The 24,202-nt window shown below is 42.0% G+C and overlaps 1 protein-coding gene across 7 annotated transcripts in view; it reads left to right on the forward strand.

The window, feature by feature from the left end:
• fbrsl1 (fibrosin like 1) overlaps nucleotides 1-24,202 on the forward strand; it is a 358,066-nt gene that overhangs the window by 296,176 nt on the left and 37,688 nt on the right. For all 7 annotated transcript variants that reach the window (XM_023958685.1, XM_023958683.1, XM_023958687.1 and 4 more), the window contains one exon: nucleotides 18,329-18,377. In XM_023958685.1, coding sequence (XP_023814453.1) covers nucleotides 18,329-18,377 — 49 coding nt within the window. The remainder of the gene's footprint in view (nucleotides 1-18,328; nucleotides 18,378-24,202) is intronic.

Genomic DNA, 24,202 nt, shown 5'->3' on the forward strand with positions numbered 1-24,202 from the left:
GCTTAAGGCTTTTAGTCAGAGAAGGGGAGTCATGGGAAAACACCATCTTTTGTAGCATTTCATTGTAGAGGATGTGCCGTACAGAGTAAAGGCCCTTAGTTAGAGGACGTCATTACTGGGCACCGATGAAGGGAGCAACACACATCTAAAGTGGCTTTTTGATCTCAAATAATTGTTTATTGTTAGACTTTTTTGGTCTAGCAGTGAAACATTGATGTGCTGGCCGGGTGTGCCAAGAAGCCACTTTTCTAGAAAACAACCTTCTTGTCTGTTTCTGCTTGGAGCCTTTTGAACTGCTAAGGGATCAGACTGACAAATGCTGACTGATCGGCTCACATTCACACAGTATTTCCTTCCAGCTTTGCCACAGAGACTTCTCATATTCCTCCTAAGCCCTTTTACTTGCGGTGTATTAAATCCTTCCTATCCCACTTCACCGCTCTCCCAGTCTTTTAATCCAGCCTGCGTAGTTTTCCCCCTTAGTAAGCAGATTTGAGTCAGGCGCTTTAATTAGAAGCATCGTCTGTGGGATGCAGATGTGTACGGTGGTCTCCACGCAGCCTGCGGAGCCGTTGTGTGGAAACGGGCCTACATGCCGAACATACGGCATGCTCACTGAAAAGCAGGCCTCTTCGTTAGTGAGGAGCTGACGAACTGCAGCTCACATTTGGGTAATTAACACTGCCGCAGATTGTGGAACAGCTGTGCAATTTAGCACTGTGGCAACACCAGCAAGTCAAGAGAGTCTCTGCAAACAGAAGACGGCAATGAAGGAGACGGGTAGAGCGCTGCAGTCGGGCCTCAACCAGGCTCCCTCCAGTGGCCAAAACGAAGTCCATTTTGGCAGCAAAGCATGGCATGGTTTACCAAGATGATGTTGTTTGAAGGAATCGAAAATTAGAGCAAACTGAGACGGGTGGATGAGGAGCAGATGCATGGAGTATTTTGGTGATCCACCTTAAAAGAGAAAGAAATAACTAGGAATCCGGACATAATAATGTTGATTGAAAATTAATATATAGATATTTTAAAACATAGTTTTCATTTAAAACTGTGACTTTTGTTCTCATTTTAGTGCCAATTGCACCAATGTCCCTTGGGGAAAACGTAAAGTCAGGTTTCCACGTCGGTTTCTATTTCTACTCTTTAAGTCATATTCGTTTATTTTTGTTTATGTCTTCTATTGTTGGGTGCGAGGGGCATTCTGCGTGTTTTGTAATGTAATTTTGAAAAAAAAAATTCTGAACGTCAGAAAAACAACAAATCTTCCAATACTACATGATTGCGGAGTAACTATTTGAAACTAAATAAAGATCAATGTATTTATAGTGTGCCAACTATGGGGAGACACCGGAATTACAGGGAAAATAAAACATTAAACTCCCACTCCGATCTTTTTTTGATCCATTGTAAAAGCCTTCCCAGTGGTCTTTCATTGATCATTTTACTATTCTTAGCCGAAATCAAAAAACCTGTGTCGTTTTCTAGAATTTAGTTTCTGCTTAGCAGCAGGATTTTATTAGAAATTCACCTCTGAGTTGTGGACTGGACCATTGGCACGGAGTAACCCTCCCCCACTTCCCATCATCTTACTTTTTACACTTTCTCCCGCCAGCTTACAGCCCCTCACACTGTCAATCTAACATCATCGGGCCAGCGAAAATTGTGAGCAATATTGGAGCTATCCAGCCTTACAGTTTTGAGCCAGGTGCCAGCTCAGACGAGGAAGGCAAAGACAAATATGGGTCTAGTCGTCTGCAAGCCAATGCATCAGAATGGAGTGGAGCAGTGAGCTAGTGGTTCTCCCTTTGTAGTTTGTACTTAACAACGACAACTTTTTTTTAATGACGTTTTTTCATCAACTCGGGATTCACAACAATTTGAATAAAGAAATACAAACAAAAGCAGTTTTAATCTTTATATATGTCCTCTACCATGAGAAAAATGCCACAAGAACATGTTAAAAACACCAAAACCACAATTTTTATTCAAATGGGCCTTTGAAAAGAGAAACACATTTCATTTTTTAAACATCCTCTTTCTAAATTCTGGTTGTTTTTTGCACAATCAAAAATGAGGTTTTGAGGCGAGTCGTCAACTTTGTCTACGGTTAAGGAGAATAGATGGTGTTTGGACAAAGCTTTAGTGCTTTCGCTCCGTGTAATTTGAGTTTCTTTTGATCTTTCTTATTTTAGTAATGCCTTTCTTGCCTCCACAAAACCAAATTATACGCAAGGAGTAATTAAAGCATCCTGGCCTCCCGTTTTGTTTCTTTTTGATTATAGTTAATGTGTACCATTCCATCCTCTACTTTTATTTGCCTTGTATTTTATCCTCTCTGATCCGCAACATCTGGTTTTCTGTTTAACCACTGGGGAGCGGAGAGAGCGTGAGGGGGGAAAAAATGCTCCAGCATATGAAGTTGAAGCCAGAGCGGGTCTCTGTTGGCTTCTACCTGATTATTACCAAGAAAAAATGCGAAGATGTTTGGCTTTCTGTCCATATGGAAGCGTTTTGTAGTGTCGGCCCAAAGATAGTAATTTACAGTAATGAAAGCAGTTACGTTGGTGTTGTATCAGATGAAGTCAGATTTCCATGGCATGGCTTTTTATTTGAATCCCCTAAAGCAAAGCAGTAATAAAGAAATAGCTGTGTAGTTAAATGTGAGTCTTTTGGGAGGGAGTTCTCTGGCTTGTCCTTTCCTCTCCCTCCTATCAAGTGTCAGTGACAGTGACATGCCCGGGGCTGTCAGAGGGCCATGTCTTGGCGCCGTGCTCCGTCAGACAGTGAATGGAGAGAGCCCGGGGAACTTGTTAAATTTCTGCAAAGCTAGGCTGCGCTGACTTTGACAAGAGACATTTCCTCCCAATATCCTCAGGTCCTCTGCCAACATCATCAGCCACAAGTCAGCAAGTGAACGGGGCAACAGAGGCGATGCAACGATAATAATGTGAAAAATGTCTATCTGCTGTAATGCCAGGTGAAGGCAAGCGGACAGGCGGGCAACGAGCTTGCAATGTATTCCGGGAGGTCGGGACATGCCCCAGTGGGGCTGTCATTTATTTATCTATGTGAAGTGTCTTGAGAGGTGAGGAGAGGAGCGATGGCAGAGGCTTCGCTCTGCCAGAAGGAGCTGGCTAGCTCTTCAGGAATAGGAAATACACTGTAATTGGCCTGCTTTCACTCTTGGCTATGGCACCAATCAGGCATTCCTCTCTTCATCTCTCAGCCCTCCACCTTGCTTGCAGACATAGCTGAGGAGAGGAGGCAGGACTAACCTTTCTGGCCCTGAAATGCCCCAAAACAACACTTTCACTTGTGCTTTTCATGGCATTTGTTTGATTGTAGAAGAGGTTTATTAATTTTGTTTTGTCTTCTCTGCCTCCAAGCTCTGGTTTCTGCCTCTGTGTCTCATTGGTCTGAGCGATAACACTAGAAACCCTAAATGCAGCTTGAAAGGAGCGACCCAGAGCTTCTGCTGTGCAAAAGCAAATGACTTTGCTGTGAGGGACAGGCCAACTGTTGGTGACAGGGTAAGGCCTGAGCTGGAGGAACAAGTGTATCTGTCAGAGAAGCTGGGTAAAGCTGGCTCCAGCAGGAGGGAGAGACGGGGGAATCGTTTTAGTAACCCATCAGTCAGCACACATTCTAGGCCCATGTGCCCCCCCCCCCCCCGTATTCTCCCCCTCATCAGTCTGGATACATTGGCATGCTAGCATGAGCTATTCTAATAAGTGTGGATATTCAAATCAGGAAGTGAAAACATGGGGGTGGAGGTTGTTGTTTTGTTTCTCTTGTAAAGAAGGCCTGTCACTGTGGAAAATGACCATGGCAGTGATAACTATAGTGTTGTTAACCATTTAACACCAGAGATGTGGCTGGCGACACAGAAATAACACACTCTTTGACATAATGTAATTCTTCAACTTTTTATATGATCAATGTAAGTCAGCTAATTCTGATGCGGAGTTAACGTTGCACACGTTGCAACACGTTTCTAATTCTAACGTAAAGTGCTGTATAACAGAGCAATGCTGTTCTCATATACAGTCAGTGGTCCTTACCATCTTCAGAGAGGCCTCTCTGACTGCCTCTCCTTGGATGGTGCGGGGTGGGATGGCAATCAAGTATACACTGACATCAAAAAGCTTCCAGCCTCCATTTACCTGAGCAGTTTACTTTTTTAACACGCTTTGGTTAAAAATCCTCCGCCAGCTGTGTAGCATCATGTGTGCTAGAGAATTACAAGAACAGCATGGAAAAAAGCCTGATTTAAGATAACACTCTATACCTCTTACTGTCCTACTGTGTCCAGCTTTGCAGCTTCTAACGTGTGATTGAGCTCCTGTCTCCTCACCATATCCTCCTTTGTACAGTCAGAGACCATCAGCATTTTTCCTGTTGATGTTTCATACTGGGGCTAGTGTTCTTTTTATTGCTGCTTTAAATACTCTCCACTGTTTACAGAGGCTTCTTCAGGTCAAGCATATGCATCTGTGCAACGAGCAACTCTGAAATGCAAACACACATTTTTCCACCTCTGCTGAATGAATGCAGTATAATGACGCCAGAGATTCAACAAGCTAATCCAAAGATTCTCCTAAACGTGAGAAGACTTCTTGAGCCTCTGTTTGCATTTTGCTTATTCAAATACAGGCAGGAGCCACCTGAGTGAGGCCGGATGGGTCTGGCTGTGTGCTTTTTGAAAAAAGTTCCTTTTTAAGAAAGTTTTCACATATACAAAAAAAGGGGGTTTCCTCTGTTAATCTGCACCATCTGTAGTTAAAAGAGACAAGATTAGAAAACCTTTAAAGAGCATAAAAATTAGGACTTCTTTCTGGGGAGGACTTCATTTTTCATTGGTTTGCACATTTCTGACACAGTAAAGAATAAAGTCTGCGAGACAGCATCAGAAAGGAGGATTGAGGTGCTAACAGCCAGTACATGTCCAAAGTTGTTTAGCCAGTCTGAAAGGAGATTTCGAGATCTATTACAGTTACGATATTCTGCCTCAGCAGCATCTTTGTATACATTACTGTATTTCCTCTTAGGAATTACAGGTTTAAAACCAGCAGGAATGAATTATCTCAGTGTGAGAGCTGGCAATCACAAAGCTGAAAGGCAGAATGTACCATCTGTATGCATGGAGAGGTGTAGGTAGAACCAAATTAGCATCTCTTGCTCACTAAATTGGGAATTACCTTCTTAACCCTTGTACTATCTTAGATGACCCCACCCTTACTTTGACGTGTTATTCCTACCATGACAAAGGTGGATAAAGGTGGAGATTTCACTGGTGTCCATTTAATCCATGGACACCAGTGAAGAGCAACAGTGTTGCATACAGATATATGGTCTGTAAGTTCTAAGAGAGGTGATAGACAATCCAACTGACGACTCACTCAAGTTATTGATTTGCTCATGCCTTAGTCACAACTACCCTTTCAGATGGATACGGGATGTCTGTGGGCAAAAAAGGGGTAAACCTGTACGAGGCGTGCAGGTAGCCCATATGAAATGTCAAAGTTGACTGCTCAGGAACCCGTAGAGCAAAAATGTTCATGCTCTCTTTTTTTCTCCGGGCACGCTCCGGACGACTGGTTGTAGTGAACACTTACATGTAAGGGTTAAGTAAGGGTGACGTAGTTTAGACGTAGGCGTGTCATATAGATTGTTTCATTTTTTCAACCCTAAAGCATTAACTAATTAGACAGCTTTCTTTTGAAAACATACAAAGCTTGATCAGTAGCAGTTTTCAAATTATATTGTCAGGTTTGTTTTATTGGCAGGAAGCCTGTTTAGTAAAGTAATTGTGCTCTGCTGTAATGAGTTGTTAAACCATGACCTTTTTGATACACCTAAAAGAAAATCAATGCAGTGCTATATGTATACACACTCCAGTAATGTTGCCTGAGTCAATCCATTCGAAATGGAAAGAACTAGCCTCTCCATTTGCCTTTGCTTCCTTTTTTCTTTTTTTTTGTTAATTTATGATGTTCATTCAAAGAGACTCACAAGAAAAAAAAAACAACTAAGCTTTTAACAAGCACTAAGATATTCATTGCTGCCATCCAGAACAAGCCCAGGAAAGGCTATTAGTGCTCCAGGGAGCAGCCTTTGATTGTTGTTTTTTTCTATAACTCTAAATAATTGAAGCAGTTGCATGTAAGACAAAGTTGCACTCACGTGCTTCATTATATTTTAATCCAGTGCAACTTATGCCCTTCATAAACTTGGAATGGCCGGCCATGTCTAATCGTCCTCAGTGCAGTGATCTCTAGTACATTTGCTCTTGTAACTCAAATACATTACGTGGATCCTCCTGGCTCTGCCCCTTCCTGCTTTTTCAGGGGTTTTGTGATCAAACCGATGGTACCTCCAAATCTTCCCCAGGTGCTCTGTTCGTCTTGGAGATAACTGCCGTTGTGCTTTCACGAGGTTCAATGGGGCCAGAGCAAGAACCAGCGCACGTAAAACAGACAATTATAAGTCATTAGCATTTGATTATTGTGCAGTTACTAGAAAGGAGAATGGTTGAGGTTCCTGGGTGTTCTCCGTGAGGTTGCACAGACCTCCAATCAAGAATTGATGTGGTTTTTAGGTTTTCAGGTAGGGCTGGGCAATAAAATTATTGTATCAATAAATTCAAATTTGTTGTTTAAGAATATTTATTTTTGAGGAAGTCTGGATTTTTTTTCCAGTTCTCTGATGTCTTGGGTTTCTCTTGTTCAGAGGAAGGTCAGCTCGCCCCTTTCTCTCTACGCACAAATGGCATCTAGCAAAGAGGAGATTTTTTTCTAAAAATAGGAACAGTTTCTACAGTTCTGTGGAACTGGTTCGGTTTTGTTATTTTAGACATTATACCGTACGATACAAAATCATTTTGAAGGTTGTTGTTACCAAAAGAATTTGTTTCAACACAGAAGCACTCTGTCAAGTGTTTCTCTTTTTTTTAAAGCTATGCAAAAGCTAGCAGTAGCTCACAGAATACCTGCCGCATTGTTTTACAAATATTTTTACAGCTTGAATTTGGTGTTCAAGCCAACTCTTAAAGGAGATGTTGACATAAAATATTTTTTGTGAAATATATTCTGTCTTTTGTAATTTTTTATTAAAGAAACTAAAGGGTGGAAGGAAAAAAATCAATCAAAATCGTAAATTGAATTTGGTGTGAAAACTTTTTATTTTTTGGTGATATTGCCCAGCCCTATTTTCAGGCATCATAGAGGACTTTAAAAACCTCCACGAAGGCCAAATTCAAATGGCTTTCCTACCCCTAAGGCTTCTCCCTACCCCTACATGTATCCCTCCAAATGGAGAGATAAGGAAAAAGAGAATGTCTTCAATTTCGGACATTACTACTGCTTCATGATGTCAATAGCTGTCGGTCATCTACCTTAGAATAGAGCTGCATTGGTTTTATACCTTTAAAAAATAATGCAAAAACAAAAACCCAATGTTTACATTTAAAGATAAACTTCTGTACTACAGAGCACACCTACATGAAAAAATGTGTTTCTCCTCCGCACCACAGGTGCAATGCAGATCACCCTACCGGCGGAGGGATAGTCAGCTCCAAGTCCACATGGTGTCTCCTTAAAAGAACACTTACGGACACCACTACAACTTCAATGTCCCTTCAATTGGAGCAATAGGGAAGCAATTTGGATACGACCTAACATGACTCGTGTTAATTTCCCTTCAAGATGGGACATTCTAGGGTCAAAAAAATAGTCATATCAAAGTCAGAAACTTTACCTTGTCAAAGCAGAGCAGAAAAGACAAAAGCATGTCTTCTGTGTCCGCTGACCCCCAGCAGGTACCTCCTGCTCTTTCCTCCCTTTATTTTGGCAGTTAAGTAGCTAAGGTATTTCCAAATGTGACTGTACGAGCATTCAGTGTTCTGTTCAACCCTCCCCCAAGGCCTCAGAGAGGAGTTAGGGTTACAGCTGTCAGAAACCTGAGGCCCAATGTCTGCATCAAAAGTAAATTCCACTTAACGTGCCACATCCTTTTCTTCCATTGCCTGGGGGAGGGGGGTGGGATTTAAAAGCCCTGACACTTCTTTATATAGCTGATGCCATGTTTGTTTGTGCTTGCTAAGAGGATAGTGTGTCTTGATGTGGGCCGGTGGCAAAAAGGCAACAATTGGCAATGCCAGTCTCCAATCCACCAGTCTACAATAACCCCAAAACCTCCTTTGTGGGAAAATGGGCCGTTTTGATCTCTGCTGGCTGGAGTAAACATACATCCTCCATTACTCGTTTGTCTGTTTTGATTTTTCTGTCAAAGTGTTTTACTTAGCCTGCTGACTTCGCTAAGCTTAGAGGTCAAAGGTCACTGACATCTAGTCAAAGCATTGAAAAAGTTAAGGAGGCAGGATGATGGCTGCTGTGGAAGATGAAGGCTTTCTGTGCAAATCCCCTGTAGTTCTCCTAGCCCATAGTCAGAATTAACTCCCACTGGTACGAGTTTAATATTTATTTGAGTTAGAGGGGAGATGATTCATTTTACTTAAAATCGCTGGCAGAGTACAAGTGAGATCTCCATGTTGCTGCACATTTTTTTCCTCTGATTAAAAACGTCCGCGCCCAGAGGACCTAGCTATGCCTTCTGCATCTATTCCATTTAGTGCCAGCTCCGACTTCTCCTTTCTTTTGTGAGCTGTTTCTTTCTGCAGAAGAAATTGTGTGGGTTGACACTAAGGAAGGGGTCACAGCTTTTTGATCAGTGCATTATTTAAGATCCTGCCAAGTTTTTTTTGTTTCTTTTTATTCCCTTTTAGCAAATTCAGTCTTGTGGTAGGTTGAATTAAATCCTTAAGAGGAAGAAGAATGTAACATGTTTAGCCGGAGGTGGGCTGTGACTAACAAAGGAAATGTTTGGATGGACTAAAAAAAAAGTTCAATCGTAGCTTTTTTTTTATTGAGTGGTGCTTAAAGCCACCTTTCTCTTAACAAGCTGCAGTGAGAGGTGGTTTGCCTACCAAGTTTGCCTGCAGCTCTCTGCAGGGTGATTATGTCACAGCGGGCCAGTCAGAATGATGCATATCTCTCTGTTAGAAGGCAGGAAAGGCTCTGACTTGGAATATTATTATTATCTCCTCCAGGATCCTCTCCACAGCAACAGCGGTGCCGCATTGTGAGAGAAAGCTCTAGAGAATGCAGGTTTTTTTTTTTTGAATAATACGCCTGTCTTTTATCCTGCCTTTCTGACAATAACATCCAGAAAAGCGCTTTTTTTTTTTTTTTTACTCCTCATAACTCTATAGACTGATTGTGTGAATGTGTTTCGACTGAAGAATATTGTGGGCAGACTGAGTTTCCTGTCCGGTGACTCTGTCCCACTGTTCTTCAGTGGGAAGCAGGATTTGGCTGAGGCTGTTGGCCAGCCAGTCGGGCAGCAGTGGGCTGTGACTTAATGGTCTTTCCGCAGTTTTTGCCGGGGAGACACTTGTATGGGGTAAGATAACTGTCAAAAAGAAACATAAGTAATTTCTCCAGTTCACAAACTGTCAAAAATACGTCTCAGGGTCACAGAGAGTCCCGAAATATCAATTTAACTGGGTGAGTATGCGCTTTGAGGCTCATTTATTAAACTAAAACATAAATAAACTTTTAGAACGTTATTGATCCCCTGGAAGGGAAATTATCTTGATACTATAGCAGTGTTAAATTAAAAGAAAATAATAATAATAAAAAAACAGATTGTAGCAGCAATTTTCTGTCACATTTTTTTGTTGTCAGGCAACAACAACTAATCGGATAAACAATGCACCGGACCCGGAAGTGGTGGGAAAAAAGTGCAGCAGACATTCCTCATATTATGTAGAAAAAAGAGAATTAATAAGAGAATTTTGAAACAAAATAAGAAAAACCAGAACAGGCACAGAGATCCCCGCTTCCCTGCTGCCCTCGCTCTCTTGTCTGCCTCCCAGCCAAAGGTGGCAGGCGGCAGCGGCGGGCAGCGGCCTGCCATCTTGTGCCCAACAGTAGCTGGGACAGGCCCTGTGATATAGTGGGTTTAGAAAATTGATGAAAAATTAAAAAAAAAATCAAGAAAGCTAATTTGAAGCTAAAGGAGGGTAACTGGTGGCCAGCTATAGCGATAGTTAAAAAGACAAGAAAAAGAAAGAAAATTCAAACAAACAAAGAAAGTCAGCTATTCTGATCCTACTGCCATGTATTTATTTGTGTAATTAGTTTGATCTTTTTACTGCAGCAACAGTCAGCTGCTAGTTAGCCTTCTTTTGCTCCAAGTTAGCTTAGCTGTTTTTGGTTTGTTATCCTCTTCATATCAACCAATTTTAACAGACATGTACCCTTTTTTTTACACCGAATGAGTAGAGTGGAATGTCAGCTCCTTCTTTTTGGACCTTTTCCAGCCCTTTGGTCTGAAACTATTTGCTGGTGCATTGTTGACACGATCAGCTGCTGTCGCTCGGCACAGACAAAATGCAGCCGGAGATCGCTATATTATGATCTGTTGTATTCAGTTTTTGACAGAGTTATGCTAACAAGATAATTTCACTGCCGTGGGATCAATAACATTCTAAAAAGTTATATTTTTCTACATGTGCAAATTTGAAAAATCTGTTATCTGTATTTTTGACAGTTAATAGGGGAAATTTTGTATTCAAAACAAAGACAAATCGTATTCACAACAGTTCACAAAATGTTGTATTCATATTTTTCTGCAAAGCTCTGCACAAAGTATTAAATTGTACTAATTTGTACACAACTTTGTTTTTGTGAATACGTTTCTTTTTGACAGATTCCTTACCCCGTACGCTTGGAGAGTCGAGACTCTTCAGCTACGTTCACACCGCCCCTAACGTGCTCAAGCGGCCATGTTCAATGAAAAGTCTATGTAAACACGTTTTGGGCTTCCGCGTTCAAAACTCTTGGGTTTACATGTCGTGATGCAAGTTTCTATGACCGTTCTACGCACACAACGCGTGGCCATTGACTGGGCGTTGAAAGTTTTGACCAATCAGTGACTCAGATTTGATAGTGATATGGTAGTAGATGGTGTCCCTTCATATATTGGAAAATAGCTAGATTTGTGAGATTTGCACCACTTTAACATTTCACACTAAGCCTCTTCCAACTTTAGGTGCGCTGCAGCAACAGTTCAGTGTGAACACCATGGGCAAAATAGAACGCTTATCACTTGCCCCGGTGTGAACGTAGCTTTTAATCTCTGTTGCAAACTGGGAGTAATGACAAACAATACCGTGATTCTAGTGCCAAAAGTAGATTTTCTTCAAATAAGCAAAAAATAAATCAATCTGCCAATTGGGTAAGAAAAATGGTCTAATAGAACTGTTTTAAGAAAGAACATAAAGAATTATAGACACGTTTTCTCATGCTGAGATTATTTTGCTTATGAAAAACTTACTTGAAGTTTATTTCTCTTGCAAGACAGAAAATAAAGAATTTTTTTTTTTTTAAAAGAGGTCCTTTTACTGTTGCTTTTGTAAGATTCAGTTTTTGCAGTGCACTGGGATATTCTTGTTGTTGCTGGCACTCATTTTGACAAAAAAAGGCAACTGTGCATCGCTCATTCCTCTTGCAAGTCATTCCTCTTTTATCTAGTGGTCTTTCACTAGTTGGTATCCTTGTATTTTTTGGAGTTGAGTTTTGCTCTAAATCCCCCATCTCAAGATGAACCTGATGCTCCCCCGAGCTAAGCAATAAGAAGAGCCACACATGCTTTTAAACCACAGAGCTCAGATCTCGTGTTTCATTAATTGAGTTAAATGGATTGCAACGGTCGAGATGATTTGTCTGTCAGCTCTTATTGCTGCAATTTAGACTGTGCCTCATTGCATTATGCCACTTAATGAGAGCCCTCAGCAGATGTTTTGTCTCTGCTGGTATTAACATGCACAGGTTCACTTAGGAGGAGAAAACGTGGATGAGTTAACACTAATTTCCCCGCATTTTCATAAATGAATTTCCCTGCTTTTGAATGCTCACTTGTTTTTACGTCTCACCATGGGGATTTGTGATTTCATCCATCCCCTTGCCACATCGCCATCCTTCACGTCGGGCCCTTCCGGTGGAGCCGGAGCAGATCTCTGCGCTCTCTGGTGAAATATGTCTTCTTCTTTTCCCTTCATTTCGCCTTATCTGGTTAGTGCTGGCTGTGGGCCTGCAGCAGCGCTGATTTGTGACCCTCTTCTGTCTGCCGCGACTAGAGGCTTTGATGCAATGTGTGCCTCTGCCCTTCTCCCCACTGATGAAACAGGCCGCTGCATTCCCCTGATAGACTGCTAATTTGTATACTAAACTGACAGGCAGCCATGATAAGGGCTAGCAACTGCTGTGCAGCCAGGAAGGGAGGGAAGAGTGATAGTACGGGGTGCAGTAAGCGCCAGCTAGAGTAATATTTTACACAAAGCTTGAGCCCCCGTGCTCTTCTATCAGCATTCATTTCCTTGCGTCTGTTGCTAGGGGGAGAAGGAGCAGGAGTTTCCAACCTCGTGCTTCGTCATACACACACAAGCATTTATACCTACGTAGGAAAAATGGCACTTGGGGCTAAGCATAAAGAGATCTCTGTGCATATTGCAACCCTGCAAGGGGAGACCACTCCATTCCATTCCACGGTCACAGAGGAATTCATTATCATTGTGACGATGCTCCGGTTGAGGCTGGTTGACAGTTGCGTGGGATGCTTCCTCATTCCCATCATGTTTGCAGGGGTTTTTTGGGTCTTTCTGGCACCACACCTGTTCTGACAAGACACGAGGGGAGGCATGGGAATCAAACGAACGTTAGACGCCGTCTGTTCCCCAGGAAAGATTAGCACTGCTGCAACTTATAATAAACGACCACTTGGGAGGTCATTAAATTTCCGGGGGCGGTGTGAGGACAAACGCCGGGCGAGTAATTAATTTGGCCTTGTCCGCTGCAGCCCCTCTGAACAAGTCTGGGAAGGGAAAGGTGACTGCGGTGTAGGTTGCTTCTGCACAAACAAAAGTTCAACAAATAAAAAAATGAAAGCAAATATAGAGGAACTGTCTCGCAGCGCACTTTAAAGTCCCTCTGATAATCTTAAGATCTTTTTTTAAATCGTAACCAGTGATCTTTTAAGTATGATTATGTCTTTTTTAGACAAAATCTGTGTTAGTTTTAGGACATTATTTTAAAGAGCGACCATAGTTAGATATTAGATTTAGATCCGAAATTCACCCTTTAATTGTGGGCAGGACCGTTGGTGCAGAGCAACCCCGCCCCCATTTCCCTTCATTTATTTGTCTAAATTCTTTCCTGTTAGTTCACAATCCCTCACATCCCCAACCTAAGATACCGGTGAGCTAGATACCAGCTCAGACGAGGAAAACAGAGACGAACATGGATCTAGTTGTCTAAAAGTGAATGTATCAGAATGGAGCAGAGCAGGGGGCTTTTGGCCCACCCATCCTATTTTCAATGTCACAAATAAGCTCTTTTTCAAACAGCAATTTTTTTTCATCTGTTTTGGATTCATAACGATTTGAATTAAGAAATATTCAGAAATTCAAATTTCCTTTTAAGATTTTATAGATGTTAAAAACACAATTTTTATCGGAGTGGGCCTTTAAAAAAGTGGATATTTTGGCTGAAATAGGTAAGGTGGGATGTTGGTTTAATTCCTAATCATGATGGTTTACATTTCATTCTGTCTTGTGTCCTTGGGCAAGGTGCACAACCCCACATTGCTCCATTGCACCATAATTTTGGTGTTAAAAACACCAAAAACAGCATTTTCCGGGTCTTCAAGGCTCTCCACCAATGGCTTGTCTTAAATGGACAATGGTGCAGCTGGTCTGATTTCCTGCAACAAACACCCCGTCGTCCCAGTAACACCCTCTGAAAACAGGGAGGATGCCAAACATCAGGTGACAATGAATGGAAAATTGGAAGAAGGGCGCCGAAGGAGGAAGTTGACAGTGATGAAACACCAGGCAGGGAAGCAAATTAGCACCGGGGGTTTGTATGTGCATGGGTGTGTGCAGGTAGGCGGAAAGTTCATTCTGGGTAAAAAAAGATCTTTATATGTTGGAAAATGCACCCTCATGTTTTCTCTTGCCCTTGCATTTCCTTCCCCCGTTTTTCTCAGGAAGTCCTTTCGTACCACGTCAGTGTTAAACTAGCCGTGGAGTCATGGTGAACCTTTCCATTCATCCAGGCCTTTGACTAACACAAGACTTGTCTTTCATGAGCCTGGATCGTTTTTTTTAGTTTTTTTTCCTCTTTTGTTCTACCCATCAAATGTAATTTTGTCATTAGGCTCTGAGTCACGTAACACTTTCCTGTTGGAATAAGGGGGGAATCTCATTTTAAAACCTGTTAGCTCGCGTCGAGTTTGCGTTTTTTGTTTGTGTTTTTTACGCGTTAAGATGAGCCGCCTATCCACTTGTCCTACTACAGCCTGTCAGGAGCATTGCTTGTGCCAAATGACTCAGAACTAAATTGTAATTACAGTCTTTATGGAGTAAGCCCACAACAAAGTCAGCTAACAGGTTTCTTTGTTTCCGCACCGCAGCTGTTGTGATAGCACTGTCAGTTTGTTTAAAAAAATGATACTAGGAAAGGGAAGGAAAGGGCCGTACCTCTTTTTACAAGGATTAGATGAGCCTGTCGGGGAATTTGCTGGTGTTTGGTCTAGGTTTACCCAACCTCTGACTGGGAGATTTCTTCCTTGCTAGAAGCTTCTCTCAGCGCGGTGGAATGCAGGGCATGCGGCAGGAGCTCGCAGATGAGAGGTAGAAGGGGAAGGCTTTGGGATCATTTTGATATAAAGCGTGCAGGGGCTGCAGTGCGGTGGGTGTTGGGGAGGGAAACCGGTCTCTCAGCAGGCTTTACCTAATGAGGTTAATTGAATCTGGGTAATTGCTGACCTTCCTGTCTGAGTGAAATCACCGTCTTAACTGATCAATGCTTTTCATACATTTCTGCCTCAAGGTCGTTCACTTGATTACGCTGCCCTCCCTCGCCGGCTGCATTCCCTCATTCTGGTGGCCCATTGTACAAAGATTAAGCGTGGAGGCGTTTTAACACGAAAAGAACGCAATTAAGCCTGTCTCTGAATTTCTAAATTAATTAGCTCGCTGCGTTGTGCAGTAAAAGCAATGTCGACATGGAGAGTCTCCAAAGATCTTTCTCTTTTTTTTAATTTTTTATTTTTTTTGCTGCAAATGCATTTGCAGTAAATGTCTCACTTGCTTCTCCTGCTCTCCCTCTGCGGCTCTCTTATCATCTGGAGATTTATGCAGCCAATAAGTCACTGGTCTTCTGGGAAGTTGTGGGCTTTTTAAAACAAACAGTGGTGTAATTTGTAATTTGGCATTCGCTAAATCTGGGAATTATTGTTCTGCATGTGGCGCTTCAGGGAGTTAGCACTCTAATGGCGGGTTTACTGGCCAAGCTCCCTCCCTGGACTCCTTCCTAGTCTCCCCCCCCCCCCGCTTCCATTCCTTTTACGCCTGCCGAGGAAACGGGAGGATTTCACAGCTGCTGAGAGCTGAGCTACGGCTGGGCCCTGTGACCTCCTCTTTTCTTTCCCTTCTTTCCTCCCCCTATCCAGCAGCCTCTTTCCTCGGGGAGCTCTTGTGTGTCTCAGAGGAAGCTGAATCATAAAGCATGGCTAATGAATAGAATAGGGAAGGAAAGCTGAGGCCTGCTGACGGCCCTCCAGAGAGGAGGCCTGGCCACCGAAGCCCCAGGCTCAAATAGCAGACGGCCCTCACAAAGGTCAGGCTTCCTGCAGCCTGCTCCAAGGGCTTTTGGCTCCTAGGCGATGTGGCTTAAATTCCCCCAATATTTTTTTTAAAATGGTTTTATGCCCCTGTTTCTTTTAAAAAACTTGGCCTTTGCTCCTTTTTTCTGTTTCATTGTCTTTCACAGATTTCCCTTCTGTCTCATCTTGCTCTGTCTGTTTGTAATGGCAGTCAGGATTGCCTCAACAAAGAGAGCGCAAAGAATTTGTTCTACATGACCTCTGCGCACCACAACCGCAGGCAGCTTCGGGCTGCCAGCAGCACAGCCCTGCGAAAAAATGTCAACCTGACCAGCAAAACTTTCAACCGAAATGCCTATAAAAACAACAAGCTGCCAAGCTGCTTTGACATGCCTTCTACAAAGTCCTCCTGCAAGCCGGCCTTGTAATTGTGGATTAGGTTACTGACTCATGCAGACTTGGCAGGTGCAAAACAAGCCAAAATATTGGTTGTTGATCTTACATGGAATACATTTGGAGGATAAAACAGCTCACTGCACCTTGGAAATGTCCTGAAAAATAATGAGATGTAGGTCATCCTGACAAACGATAAACAGGAGCTTTCTGTTCAGGCACATGTTATGTCTGTTTCTGTCTGTACAGCTGCTCCGGTAACTCTTTTAACTGCTGCAGTGAGTTATCGCCTTACCAACCTGGTCTTTTCTGATTTTTTTGTGACCCCCCCCATGCCACACTAAACGAGACCCCGAGCCAGCTCCTGTGTCCATTTGGCAAGCTCCATTGCATTCTGAGCCCACATTTTTCCTTCCAGGGCCTGCAGGGCTGTGATTCAAGGTTAAGGCTGCACTGCTGCAGAGCCCAGGCTTGGTACATAGAGCATTTATGCCATCAGAAACTAACAAAGAGCCTGTGTTGTAGTGCAGCACCCTGGTTCCGGGAGACTGAAGGAGGGCAAGGTACAAGAAAAAACTCTATTTTTCCTTTATAGTCTCACACTTTGTCTTAAGTAAGTGGAAAAAGGAAATGTTTCCTCTCAGCAGACTGTTTGCTTTCCTTTGAAAGTTCCATTTCTCAACACCAAAGTATTATTGAACTTTATTATTGAAGCTGATAAAAAAGACATCAGCAATGTGGTTTTTGTTGAACTCATAAATGGATGCAAATGGTCCAGTAATATTTTCCTATTTTTCAAAGCATCACATGCCACAAGAGAAAAAAATGGAAAAGAACACTAATCTTAAAAAGAAAATCACTGGAAAGTAGTAAAATTATCTGTTCATGCATCAAGTCATTTTTAGTTAAACAAGGAGTTAAACAATTCCAAGCACACATTCAAGTGACCACTTCCAATGAAAAATCTATATAAATACGTAAATGCATGTCTTACGTTTTCACATTAAAAATTCTCGTATTTATGTATCACTACGCAGGTTTTAGGTCTGTTTTCGGGCTCTGCGTACAAAATGTACAGCACGTCTGTCATAAGTCTAGTCTTTGTCGTTCATATTTCGGACCAAGTCGCAGGTGTTGGACGTGACAAATCGCTGAAGGTGTGAGTCTTTGTTTGGGCTCATTTCCCTCAGACAGGATATGAAGACATGCAAACATTGAAACACGGAAGAAAATCAGGAGGTCTTGGAAAAAAGAGGGTGTCCTCAAAGCACTTGTGAAGAAGTAACAGGGATGCCAAGGACAGCCATCTGTGTTTACAAAATCCTTTGCTTTCTTTTTCAGTCTCTCTTGTACTCCTCTCAGATTCACTGTTCATTCTTTGCATATGCTCCCTTTGTGCAGCATGGCAGTTGAGGACACTTGAGCCCTTTTCGGTGGAGCATATGTTCAGCTCTCGCAGATTTTTACAAGTTTAGAGCAGCTAAAGCAATGGGATGTTGCCATTTCAGACAGATCCCCCTATATTGGTTCAAATTTCAAGGGGAGGAGGGTTGTTTATTAAAAATATTATACTTCAGTAAGTTTTACAACACCAGGTTTTGCGAGGATTTACTGCTTTTGTTTAGTGGGATGTTACTCTCCAAACATGAGTGTTTATATTTAGGTTTGCTTGACAGTCTGTTCAGATATAATCCAAAGCAGGGAGGAAAAGCAGTTCTTAGTTTTCACATATTTGCCTTTTATAGACCCAAAGTGGTTATAACCCACAATCATTCCACCCAATAGCCAGATGATGCTAAATCTATGAAATCCAGACTTTTGGATCATTCTCAAGTTCTGTTCACGAGGTTTGCTTTTTCTTTGGATTCTGTGATTACTTAGCAGCAGGTTTTCAGCAGCCTTTGTGCTCTAATGCTGCACAGCCATTTTACCAGCTCTGTCCTTGACGTGCTTCTTCAGAGGGTTTCAGGTGGCCCAACAGTGCCACCTAATGTTACCTTCCCTGGAAAAGCCAGACAGAGACTGTCTGGAGAGCTCCTTTCTTTTTTTGATTGGGGATGGGTGATTTTTTTCTGTCTTTTCTAAGGCGGTGAGTTAAGTTGAGGTTTTTACTGTTCGTTAGTTTGATAAATGCTCTACGATGTGTGCAGCATTGTTTGGTCCAAAGAAAAACATCCGCCTAATGTCTGTTTTCTTGTGTTCGCAGGTATCTGATGTAGGATCAGAGAAACTGTTTTCTCCAACCGCACCTAAAGGTAAGATATCAGCTTCCTGTTTTTATTCATCTTGTTGCATTTATTTATTCTTGTAACAACAGAATTGTGTAAATTGGTCCAATTATCAAACTTTCCGAAGCTTCCGTTCACATTTAAATGTGAGTAGATGTAAACAAAAAATGATGAGTGGATATGCTTTTTTTTGTGTGCCTGGGTGCATAAGTGGCGTTTTTGGACAGCCCTGCCAAAGGCTTATCCCTCCTACATATTGGTTCATTAGAGGGGATTTAGAGCCTCCCTGCCACATGCTCCCACAAATGGGAACTTCCCCTCAGGCAATACAAGCTCTCTGACAGCAGGTCTGGGCCATAATGGATGCTAAAGAAAACAGAAAAAGGCTTTGTCAGGCCCCTAGACAACACAAACTTTACATGTGCACACATGTAGATGATCAACTATTTGCTTATGCATGATCAAGGACACTTGAGGTGGGATTTCTGCACCTTTGCGTGCATTTGGTGGCAGACATTTGTTGGTATATCTGGCGAGTCACAGGCATCGTGCAGGGCACAGACTGTTGGCAGCACCTGAATATTTACGAGATGCAATGACGCTTGGCAGGTCAGAGCATGGGTAAAGGTGTCAAGCTGTGGAAGGCGAGGACGAGGGGAGGTGGAGAGAGGTGCTCTCAGGCTGCTCATGACAGATAGCAGCATGCAGACCGTGTCCCCTCTGGGCAGAAACCAGGATGGAGGCCCATTAACAGAAGCTGAGGGGGAAGCAGAGGGATCTGCTCACTGTACGCGGTGGCCAAATGAGGAGAGAGGGTCATGTCTGCAGACTTGACAAATAGATCAGTATGCCTCAACTTGGAACCATTGGGTTTGGTCTGATCTGTGGTGTCTATCCATCCATCCGTTGGATAATAGACGGATCTATCTTGTCATATAAATAAATGTGTTGTGGCTTTTTTTTTTAAACTGTCAGTTTTAATTTTAAAAAACAAATTTTCCACGCTTTAAAAATTACTGCGCTGCCTGTCTTTATCTTTAGCAAAATTCAGGTGGATGTGTTTAGCCCAGCTCTAGCTTCGTCTGCTAAAAAGAAACCAGGACAGCTACAAGTGTGATAAACATGAGAAATAGATAGTTATTGCTCAGTCATTCTATTTGTCAGTATAATAATTCTTGCTTTGCTACCTTTTTTTTATATATTTGTGCTAATCCTAATTGATTTTCATGAAATTGTTTTTGTAGTGCAAGATATTAATGTTGGCCAATCAGAAAGGTCTAATTAAAATTACCGCATTTATCGGATTAAAAGTCGCTCCATATTATAATTTGTGGCATACAAAAACATGCACAATAAACAAGAAAAAAAAAAAACCTTTAAGTCACACTGAAATATAAATTTCACTTTTGGGAAAATTGTATTCAACAAAAGAATGGGCTTTTCATCTTGAAAGGAAAATCATAATAATGGAATAGATGGCCATATAGACTGAATCAATGCACTCTTCACTAGCATAACCGTACTTAGCTTCATGAAACGTAGGAGGCATGTAGTTTATTAGTGCAACATTTAAGAAATTATTCAGAAAACCAAAGCATAAAAGACATACTAAGTTAACTTTATATTACTCAAAATCACTATTACTATACGCCCAGCCCGGCATAAGACTTCTTCTGCTTTGCTGTCAGTAGCACATACTGATGCAAACACCTGCAGAGCTCTCTAGCGATTGTTGCTATTTATTTTCAAAAATCACATGTAAGTTGCACCCCCTGTCAAACTGCAAAAAAATCAACTATTTCTCCTAAAAACATTGTAGGGCCTCTCCTCTCACATCGAACATTCGAAACGTTTGACAGATTCTCTTGTTATATGTTACAAAGAGCTCACTCCTGATTGGTGAGAGTAGTTGCCATAGAAATGTTGACTCAGACTGATTAATCACTGATTTCTGGTTCTAACATGGCGGCATCCGTACTGTGATAAAAAAGGGGACTAAATTGACTTCATTTGTTGGAAACAGGTGTCATTTTCAACAAGTCATTTTCTGTGTGTGATAACACACTTACTCAGTCCAGTTCTCATATATAGTCAATTCCTGTGACCACCATCAGTAACCTGAAGAAAGCATTAGAATAACTCTGACAATATAGCAAACAACTCCAGTGTTTGCTTTCTGTGAGGCTTTTGACACCCCCCTCTGCAGAGTTTCCTGATAAAAAGCAGGTACCACCACTCCATTTGCTACGAAGGAATGCTACTTTGGCTAATGCGCAAACGGGGAAGTGGATTATGTGTGCGGTATTACATCCAGACAATCCAATCAAAGTCTTTCCTGATTATCACACAGATCAAGTAGATCCTGTTTGGGTGATGCAGAAGAAGGGAACCAGATTAAGGGTTAGAGAGGGTAAGGCAGCAAAGAAGTCGGCATTTCGATGAGACAAATGGGTGAAAAAGAAGCCATCGCACTAAAACCTTGGAGCTACTAGCCAGCCCTCATCTGCCATTCCAGTGTAGTTGTTTGGAGCTGTTAAGAGATTTCTAGGACAGTGTTTGTTCTTGGCGTTGTCTTTTTTGTGTGTGTGGATAATGCGTGTAATACAGACAAGCCCACAGGCTGTTTTCCTCTGGTTTAGAATGCACCAAAGCGGCGTATGCGTCCCATTACCGGCTGCAGTTGCGGTCCTGCGGGGCCCATGAAAAGCCTTTTTTTCCCCTCTGATCACCAGGCCTGTCAAGCTGTTAACTTGGTAAATTTTCTGACATACGCAAACAAAAACATTACCACAAAGTTAATTTTATGTGATGATGTTTGCTTTGCTTCACTGGATAATGAATGCTTCTTATTCTTTCATCAATTCCTTTTGTTTTCAACATTTTGCTCCTCTTTTTTGTTGTTTGTTTCAGTTGTATTTTGGCGAGTGGATATGGGTGCAAACTGTTGAGGTTACTTCTTACACAGGCCCACAGACTGTCATGTTAATGAGATGGTTGGGGGTTCATAGAGAGAAGGGGAGACCAACACTGTAATCAGTGATGGCAAAGCACTGTAATTATGCAAACGGAACAGGGTTTTGGGCAAAACCCAGACACTGCTGCCTTTTCTCTCTTATATTTACTTTTCATCATCTCTACATCACCTGCCTGACAACCTGTTATTCATGCATGCAAGTGCTGATAATAGCACAAGTTAATGGTATCTGTAATAGTACTGCACAGTGTGTAATTCTCTTTTTGTGTTTTCTACTTCAGAGTTAGCACAAGTTTAGTCTGTGTTGGTGGTTAGGATGTAGGAAGCTGCAAAAAAAAGGCAAAACATTATCTAACAGTTGTTGTTTTTTGTTTATTTTCTGTCGTAAAACTCCTGCAAATTATTGATTTTCTGGAGGATGGCATGTTTAAGTGAAAGCGCTGCAGAGACTTTTGCTCCACTCGGGGCTGCTTTTATTGAATTGCAGGTCAGAGTTTATTCTTGTCACTTGCTCGAAGGCGAATGAGAAGCTAAATGCAGCTTGTGAGCACCTCCACAGAACCCAGATGAAGACTACTGGCAGGTCTTCCTGTGACATTCCACCGTGTCGGGTCTATAGACGTGGTTGCAGGTTATCACATAGCTGTTGGTTGCTAAAAACACCTGAGAAGAACTCATTGGAATCTGCCTTTACTGTGTGTTGAATGTTACATCAGTTTTTTTTAGGCAATCAATGTGGAAAACTTGCGATTTGCGATAATAGTAATCAATATTGTGATGACGATATGACTTACAACACATGAAGAAATGGTAAAACAAAAGACAACTAATGCATAATTTCCATTTTACTACAACTTTTTTATTTAAATATTTTTCAACATATCTTAAATTACACATCAAATGACCCACATCTCTATAGGAGACAGGCGTCTAACATCAAAGGGCTCATTTGATTGGTCACCGACATAAAGGGATTGGTCAAATGTGTAAAGAGCTTTATTTGATTTGTTAAATACTTCATTCTGCCATGAGATTGTTTTAACGTGTATAAACATTACAGACCCACTCTGATGAAAATCGTGTTTTTGGTTTTTATAACATTCTTGGGGCATTTTTCTGATGATGGGGGACATATTTAAAGAAAATGACGCTAAAAAACATTTCTAAGTGTTTGTTTATTCAAAGTCTTTTGCTAGAAAAAGCTTGTAGGTGTAGGACCTACAATTGTCACACCACAAATTCTACTCCGCTTTATTCTGATGCATCCACTTGTAAACGACTAGATCCATTCGTCTTTGTTTTCTTCGTCTGAGCTGGTATCTAGCTCAAAACCAGCTAGATAGGGGTAATATTGCTCACCATTGTTGTTGCACCGGTAATGATATCTTGGGTTTGTGACAGGCTGTAAGATAGCAGGAGAGCGTGTAAACAATGGGATGATGGGAAATGGGGGCAGGCGTACTCTGCGGCAACAGTCCCGCCCACAACTCAGAGACGAATTTCCAATAAACTTAAATTTATCCTTTTGGCTTAAAACAGCATAGTCATAATGAAAAGACCACTGGAAATGCTTTTGAAATAGATTAAAAGATGATCGGAGTGGCACTTTAAGATAACTATTTATCAGAGTTTACGGATTCTTTGGCTATACGCATATCGCACAGGCTGATATTGCGTTTACAATAAATATTTGTCTTTTTTTGTGCAGTCCTAGTGTACACAATTCTTCATCAGACCCTTTGTGAAGCACTGTTGTGCAGACCAGCCAAGCTGTGATAACAAACCCACACAATGTGCCTTCCACTAGACAAACCTGAGCATCTTGGGATAGCAGGCAAAAGATTGGTCGAAAACCCATTTCTGAAGTGGATTTGTGCCCTTGTAATCCTGATTAATTTTGACCCGTTGTGCTCATTTTAAACAGAGCATTACAGTAAGCGTGAACACAGCAAGCTCCGGGGCGAAACTAGGAGCTTAGCGGCTTTGGGAGGCTTAGCTGCAGATGGCATTTTAAGCCGGACTTAATAAATTGTTTCCATTAAACTTACCGGCCCACACGTACTGGATTAGACCAGCGGAACAAAGGAGGAGGAAAGTGTGCAAAATGGGAGAAGTGGAAAGAAAGCGCCAGCATCTGCCATCATGCAAATCTGACGCTGTTAGCATCTCTCTGAGGTCACATAAAAGGTGAAGATGAGGTTACTGTTGTGTTAAGGGGGAAAGAGGCTCTATGACATGAAAGTTCGCCCCTCACTTAAGTTATCGCTCATTGGAGATGCAGGGCCAGTTTGCTTAATTGACATTGAAGTAAACAAACCAAAAAAAAAGTGCACGAACAACTTGTCAACAGTGGAATTAAGGCTTATCCCTTAACTGTTGTTTATGTATAAACACATTACCAATGCTGTAGCTTAAGGATTTAAGAGCAGCCCATGCACGTGCTTGTTATTGTGTGTGTCGTTTTACTCATACCCATCTGCTTTTATAGGAAATCAATTCCTCATGGTAGGGCCCCACCCCTCAGTTTTCTTTCTTTAGACTGCCCCCACTGTACCTCTATCCCCCATTGGCTCGTGGCTTACTCCCTAAGCTCTCATTATGTGCTACACAGTCCAGGGTCCCTGTGTCGAATCGCTAATCAACCACCCTGTCTGCAGGCCCGCTCTCTCAATAGGTGCTGAGTGGCTTTTGTTCCACCAGTGCTGTTTGCTGCATGTCAATAAAAGGGCTATGGTCTACATCGTCATCTCCTCCTCTCCCATTATTTGGCCCAGCCAGAGCTACAAGGCTGATCCTGCACTGGAAGCCTCCATAAAAATGAAATGTAGCAGCACCTGCTGGATTCTGAAAGGACGGTGATTGGAGAGGGTGCAGCAAG

This window comes from Oryzias latipes, chromosome 9 (genome assembly GCF_002234675.1).
Source record: "Oryzias latipes chromosome 9, ASM223467v1".
Lineage (NCBI taxonomy): Eukaryota > Metazoa > Chordata > Actinopteri > Beloniformes > Adrianichthyidae > Oryzias > Oryzias latipes.